The 7103-nt window shown below is 44.2% G+C and overlaps 2 protein-coding genes across 2 annotated transcripts; both read left to right on the top strand.

Moving 5' to 3' along the window:
- Positions 1-380: 380 nt before the first annotated feature.
- Positions 381-1424, top strand: LOC146236943 (high choriolytic enzyme 1-like). The gene has a single exon (XM_084687643.1). The coding sequence runs from the start codon at positions 464-466 to the stop codon at positions 1253-1255; it is 792 nt and encodes a 263-aa protein (XP_084543769.1). The 5' UTR covers positions 381-463; the 3' UTR covers positions 1256-1424.
- A 1232-nt stretch (positions 1425-2656) lies between these two features.
- Positions 2657-7093, top strand: LOC146236942 (BTB/POZ domain-containing adapter for CUL3-mediated RhoA degradation protein 3-like). Its single transcript, XM_084687639.1, has 7 exons — positions 2657-2805; positions 3405-3618; positions 3946-4115; positions 4310-4396; positions 4495-4547; positions 4654-4849; positions 5460-7093. Exons 1-7 carry the CDS (start codon positions 2803-2805, stop codon positions 5676-5678), a joined length of 942 nt encoding a protein of 313 aa, XP_084543765.1. The 5' UTR covers positions 2657-2802; the 3' UTR covers positions 5679-7093.
- Positions 7094-7103: the final 10 nt, after the last annotated feature.

Below are 7103 nucleotides of genomic sequence, written 5' to 3'. Positions count from 1 at the left end.
ATACAGACATATATCTGATGAATCATTTCCTAAATCAACAAACCTAGTACCAGCTACTATATAATTACATTGAAAGGGTGCGATACCTTTAAACTTTGATAATGAGTGGATGTAGTCATTTACCACTAGGACATACTTGACACTGTCTTAATAATTCATTCATTCAAGGAATCCAGGTTGAGATAAGTAAACTTACTTCCAGCAAACCTGTCTTTTCCCCTAATGGACAGGGAGTTGCAGGGTGTTGCGATGCTGGTTTTGCTGTGTCCTCAAATGATTATAAGGACAATCAGCCACAACCCAAAGCCCTAATCCCCCGTGCAGACACACCTGTAGAGGAGAGTATAAAACACCAGGACTCACCAGACTCAGACATCCAGCCAAAAGGAGCAAAGCATCTCCAAGGAGACCAGACCAAGAAAACTTCCTATCCAGAGTCAGATTGAACCTCCAGACCCTGAAGATGGAGATCAGCACCTCTTTGTCTCTCCTAATGCTGCTGCTGTTGGGACTCTCCCAAGCCAATCCCATCGATAAAGATGGAGAAGACACCAATGAACATTTACGTAAGTCCGCCGGCGGCATTCTGGCCACAAATAACCAATCCAGTGAGCTTCTTCTGGAGGGAGACCTGGTGGCACCAAGAAACAGAAATGCCATGAGGTGCTATCAAGGGGACTCATGCAAGTGGAAGAAATCCTCAAATGGTCAGGTGGTGATAGCCTACACAATCGGCAGTGAGTACTCTGGCAGAGAAAGGGAGATCATTGAAACTGCCCTGAGATCATTTACTCCTGTTTCCTGCCTTCGCTTTGTGCCCCGCACACGGGAGACCGACTACATCCGCGTTGTGAGCCAGGACGGCTGCTTCTCCTCTCTTGGGAGACAGGGGGGTCCACAGGTGCTCTCTATCAACAACCGCGGTTGTATGGAAAACAAAATCATTCAACATGAGACCCTTCACGCCCTGGGCTTCCAGCACGAGCACACCAGGAGTGACCGTGACCAGTACGTCAAGATCAACTTTGCCAACATTGATCCAGCCATGAAGTATAACTTTGCCAAAACAGACACCAACAATCTTGGCACAACCTATGACTACGCCTCAATCATGCAGTATCCAAGACGAGGTTTTGCCATCAACCCTAACGTTGACGTCATTGTACCTATCCCCAATCCTAACGTTGCTATTGGACTGGCAACCACATTCTCAAGAATTGATATCGAGAGGCTCAATCGACTATATAAGTGCTAAGACGAAGACAGGGTCAGAGAACAAGAGAATGATGAAGATACTTTGAAGCAGAGGCACAACAGTGTTTTCAATGTCTTCATTACTTTCATGGGTTTTGATTTGTGGTTGAAGGTTACCTTCATCTTATTACAGAATTAAAATAGTATAAATAAAACGTACATCAGAAAAGCTAACATGTTTCAATGTCAGTTCATTGCCTTTAACTTGCATACACCCACTTCAATCCACTATGCATGCATCACTTCCGATTATTGCATAAGCCAAGGCAACAACTTCCGGTAGCTAGCAGTGTGTTAGTTCTCAAACACAAAATGCCTTTTTATAGAGGAGTTTGGGTTGCCTTTCCAAAATGACAATTAACGATGGGCATAGTGTTGCTGCCCTTAAAGCATGAAGGAAAAGGGGTTAAAATTGTACTTTTCGAGCTACATGTACAATTACAAATGTAAGGTTTAGCAATCTAACTTACACTGTAAAAGTAGCTAGCTAGACTAGCTCTAGCTATCTAGGATTTGAGCTTTAACGTTAGCTAGGCTAGCTATAGCTAACAATCTTTTGCTACATTATAATGTACTCAATTATCAGTGAGTTTGCTCGCTAATCGTTAATGTTAACTCACATGAATAATTGGTCTGTCATAATTGTTCTGTGGATAATGTAATGTAGCATGTCTTTCTCAGTTTCTAACAACAATCTGGAAACGGGAAGGTTTCTCCGTGAGGGAGACCTGTTATGTCAATGAGGGAGACCGGTCGATGAAAAAAAGCTACAGTCCGCAGAATCTGATTGTATGTGAAATGGCTAATGGTTTGACAGCGTTCATCAGAACGACTCTTACTAAGGCACCTCTTATTTAATTCAGCATTTACAGCGTTTATGACCTGTTGGCAGGGGCGATTCAAAGATCAGACCTTTAGGGGTGCTCATCGCCCAATGAGAATGTGACATGAATACAGTGACTTGCAAAAGTGCTAAACCCCCTGTTGAGTGGAGAAGTCGACTTTCGACTGAAATGACCCCAGGACCAACCAGATATGCCATCTCCCGGGTTGGTGACATAAAATCCTACTTCAAACTGTTCCTGACAGAGTCCATTGAAACCATAGCCATAAACATGACTTGAAGGGTAGATGTGTTTACAAAGACAACTGGAAGGAGATAGACCAGACCAACATCCAAGCGTACATATTCAAAATAATCCATATGCTTATTTCACAAAAACGAGTATCATACACTTGTGTCACTGAGGCCTACAGGCCATAAATGGCAAACAGAAGTTTAAAACGTGTAATGTTTGCAAGAACTTAAGTTGCTAAAAAGATCTAACACAACATTCGTTGATAATATATGTATTATTATGGGATTATAGTCAGCTATAATGGGGCGGTCACTTTTGACCGGGAACACAAAAGTAGTGAACAAGAAACGAACACAACAGGAGGGTTAAACGTGAGCATTCCTTTATGAAAACGTCATCTGGGCTGCTTCAAACGGAAACGTTCTGGATTGCCAACTTTGTTATTCAAGGCTGACTGACCAAGGGTCCTATGGTAAGTCGCGTTCCCGTTAACTACGTAATTTTGGGTTAAATATATAATAGGCTCCGGAGGTCAAGCCCGTGGTTACACGTACAAAGCCAAATTGTGATATTGTGTCGTATAGTATGTTTTTGTGTTCAGATCTGTTCAGAAAGATAGTCTGGCGTCATGTCATACAGGCACTAGTTTTCCAACCATCATGGCTAGTACACATTACTACAATACAAGTTAGCTAGTTGCTCGCAAGAAAAGCTGTTTTTTCACTTCCACGGTGTTTTGGACTGTAGCTAACTATCTCAATTACCTGTTTAATAGGCAACAAGCAAACCACTGCGTTGTTTAAATATATTTTTGGGAAAGATAATAAGACTTCTTAGTAAGGTTAGATTTCGCAATGTCTAGCTTGTTAGCTAACGGCATTAGGCTGACAAGCAATCAACCCCAGGCTCTGCAGTACTGTCGGGACCCGATACTGAACTGCAACTTTTAAGATCAGCAATTCTTGTAATTCTGTCATAATTGGCTACGGGTTATAAATAGCTACTAACCCACACTAACATGGCAATACCAGTTCCTTTAACCACAGTGACACTGATTGTGTTTTCATACAGGAAGAGATGTCAGGAGTGAGTGCGGTGAACTCGCCGCTTCCAGCGGCTACAACTCGTACCACCTCGTTCAAGGGTTCCTGTCCGAGTTCCAAATATGTGAAGCTAAATGTGGGTGGTGCGCTCTACTACACTACAATGCAAACCTTGACTAAACAGGATACCATGCTCAAGGCCATGTTCAGTGGCAGAATGGAAGTTCTCACGGACAGTGAAGGTACTGGTGAATCTATGTGATTCCTTCCGAACCATATGTCAGGATTAGGATGTGATGTTTGTTTCAGCCAATATGACAAAAAGTGCTTCTCAACAACATTACTAATTACTGCCCAGTTGCAGGCCATTTAAAATTTGAATCATCTATCTGACGTTTTTATCCGAAGCGAGATACAAAAAGTGTATAAAAGCAGAGCGGAAAATAAGAAATGTGTAGTTCTAACTCCATTTGTTTGTTTGTTTTTGCTGTACACTCGCACAACAAAGCTCACGCTCGATCGATGGCAGTTGGTGATTGATCGAACTCTGGGCTGCGTTTTTCCTACAGGCTGGATTTTGATTGACAGATGTGGGAAGCACTTCGGAACCATCCTGAATTACCTGCGTGATGGCGCGGTGCCCTTACCCGACATCAGACGGGAGGTGGAGGAGCTTCTGGCTGAAGCCAAGTACTATCTGGTGCAGGGCTTGTCAGACGAGTGTCACGCAGCCTTACAGGTGTTTAATTGAATGAAATGTACTTAATTAATCTTGAAGAAAATTCAATATGAACTGCAACTCTTGTGGCGCCAACAAACACCACCTTCAGCTTGGGGAATGTCCGAGGGCTGTAATTAAAGCACTTACGTGTGTGTGTGTGGCACTTTAACTACTATGTCAGTCCCTGTCATTTCTGTTCCCGGTGTCTCCAGAACAAGGACACCTACGAGCCGTTCTGTAAAGTTCCCCTGGTGACATCATCCAAGGAGGAGCAGAGACTCATCACTACTTCCAACAAGGTGGACTACCGTCATGGCAACGTCACTAATGACAAGCGTTGAAGTCGCATGCCATTTTTAATTCAGAATGTATAACTCATTTTCTCAATGTTTTGTAGCCTACGGTCAAACTGTTGTACAACCGAAGCAACAACAAGTACTCATACACCAGGTGAAAGTCCCGAGTAGAGTTCAAACATTCTCTCCATCACAATGCCATAGCCTGAGGCAGGCGTGTATGGAAATAATTAACAAATGGATTCCGTTCCGTCTCCTAGCAACTCTGATGACAACATGCTGAAGAACATTGAGCTGTTCGACAAGCTCTCCCTTCGCTTCAACGGCCGTGTGCTGTTCATCAAGGACGTGATCGGAGACGAGATCTGCTGCTGGTCGTTCTACGGTCAGGGCCGCAAGATCGCCGAGGTGTGCTGCACCTCCATCGTCTACGCCACGGAGAAGAAACAGACCAAGGTAACTGCCAGAACAAGAGCAAGCCTTAACATACAAAACCGTATATAAATATAAACCTTTTAACACTCTCATTCGTTACAATGGGGACCCATGAAGAGACCCTAACCCTCAAATTTGGCCCCCCTCCTCCCTATTTTGGTTATTCCTGTCCTCATTCCAAACTTTGAGAGCCCTTCCCTCTTTTGGAGCCCTGGGTAGTCAGTCCCACTTTCCCCCCTGATCATGGGAATAGTTGTTGTAGTGTTCCCAGTGCCTGGTGTCATGCCCGGCTCACTGGTGTTCCTAATGCTTGACACCCTTGTTAGTCAGAATGGAAACAAACAAACATCTTAGGACAGTGGTTCTCAACCCTGTCCTCAGGGACCCCCTGTCCTGCTTGTTTCAGATGTTTCCCTGCTCCAACACACCTGATTCAAATGCATGTTTGTTACAAGGCTTCTACAGAGCTAGATAACGACCCTTTTATTGGAATCAGGTGTGTTGGAGCAGGGAAACATCTAAAACATGCAGGACAGGGGGTCCCTGAAGACAGGGTTGAGAACCACTGTCTTAGGACATCCCAGTGTCTACCAGAGCCGGGTGTACTGTAAGGCCGATCCTCTACCCTCAGGTGGAGTTTCCAGAGGCCCGTATCTATGAGGAGACCCTCAACATCCTCCTGTATGAGTCCCAGGATGGGCGTGGCCCTGACAACGCTCTGCTGGAGGCCACGGGGGGCGCCGCGGGCCGCTCCCACCACCTGGACGAGGACGAGGAGCGGGAACGCATCGAGAGGATCCGACGCATTCACATCAAACGGCCGGATGACCGCACCCACCACCACCAGTAACCACGTCGACGGCCGGTGACCGCACCCATCACCGTCAGTAACCACGTCGACGGCCGGTGACCGCACCCATCACCGTCAGTAACCACGACAACGGCCGGTAACCGCACCCATCACCGCCTGCAGCCACGACAACCAGTAACCACTGCAACAGCCAGTCACTGCACTACCCACCACCAGTAACCATGACGGCTAGTCATCACTCAAATACATGACCTGTAAACACACCCAACTCCTGTGACCACACCCACTAACCTTTACGCTAAATACTTAACACCACCACCAGGGGGCATATCTATCGCTGTTACCAAAGATTTTTTGACACAGTCACACTTTACCCCATGACTACTGGACCTCTAGTGCCCTCACTAGAACACTGGTCACCTGTATCTCTCGTTAGTACTGTATGATTAGAACTCCATGGTGCGTTCTAATAACATCATCAGACCACATCAGTGTTGATCTTTCCAGAAGCCCCTCTCAGGACTTGCTAATGAACCAAACTCAACGGTCTTGACAAACCACCTCGGTCCTGGGCTCCCAGTCAGGGATGAGTTTTGTCTTTAGGATTCATCACGTTGTCTTCACCCAGGAAGTTGTGCCTTATGTGTTTGCATTGAAGTACTATCTATCCAGACACTTTACATTGCTTTAAAATGTTCCACAGGCGTATATTTTATCGATTGTATTTTAGTTATTATACATATTGTGTAAAGATGCTACACTCCAACCATTAATCTTCCAGTTCTTTTTAAAACATATTTTTCTATAGTGAAATTATATTGATAGTATGAATATGAGTATATGTACTGTATTAGTATTGCTCTTGTTACAAAAAACACCAGCTGATCAAATCATGGGTCAAACCAAGGAGGTTTTGTGTGTATGCTACATTACTCCAGCAGAGGGCGTACTGTGGCCACAACTACAATATATTCCTGATGTCAGTCTTGGCCAACCTTGTTTCTGCAGAGCGACCCTCCTGTAGTCTTACCCTGTTGTGTGTAACCCAATTCAGCTTGTCAACAAGTGAATTATTAAAGTGAATTATGAAAGTAAGCTATGGTAAATTTGGATTGGAGTGAAAACCAACAGTTTAGACCAGTAGATCTCCAGGAACAGGGTTGACCATTCCTGTAATGTGAGTGTTCTAAATGAGGAGTGCTGAGTCGTGTTAACACTGTGTTCTAGTGACATGTAGCCTTCTTGATGATTTTTTTAGATGCAGGTGAATGAATATCAGTTTTTCTTTTGTGAAAATGCTGATCGCTGGCACTACTGAAGGTGAAATCATTGAACAAACATGATAAGTGGAAGGTAGATCATTTCTTATCAGAGAATGTTAATCATTTCACATGTAGAACTGTCTTTTGCACTGTATTTATCAACTTTTCTAGAAATAAAGATTTTTATGAGTACACATGTGGT

The sequence above is a fragment of the Hypomesus nipponensis genome, chromosome 22, assembly GCF_054491055.1.
Source record: "Hypomesus nipponensis isolate SF chromosome 22, ASM5449105v1, whole genome shotgun sequence".
In the NCBI taxonomy this organism is placed as follows: domain Eukaryota; kingdom Metazoa; phylum Chordata; class Actinopteri; order Osmeriformes; family Osmeridae; genus Hypomesus; species Hypomesus nipponensis.
The sequence above is the reverse complement of the archived record's forward strand: the minus strand, read 5'-3'. Positions and strand labels throughout refer to the sequence as shown.

What these genes read in the sequence shown, in the direction of transcription:
- LOC146236943 (XM_084687643.1), top strand. Translation starts at nt 464, where the DNA reads ATGGAGATCAGCACCTCTTTGTCTCTCCTAATGCTGCTGCTGTTGGGA.
- LOC146236942 (XM_084687639.1), top strand. An exon ending in AGTGTCACGCAGCCTTACAG is followed by an intron (nt 4,116 to 4,309) that starts GTGTTTAATTGA and finishes CGGTGTCTCCAG; the next exon opens with AACAAGGACACCTACGAGCC. An exon ending in CGGAGAAGAAACAGACCAAG is followed by an intron (nt 4,850 to 5,459) that starts GTAACTGCCAGA and finishes CTCTACCCTCAG; the next exon opens with GTGGAGTTTCCAGAGGCCCG.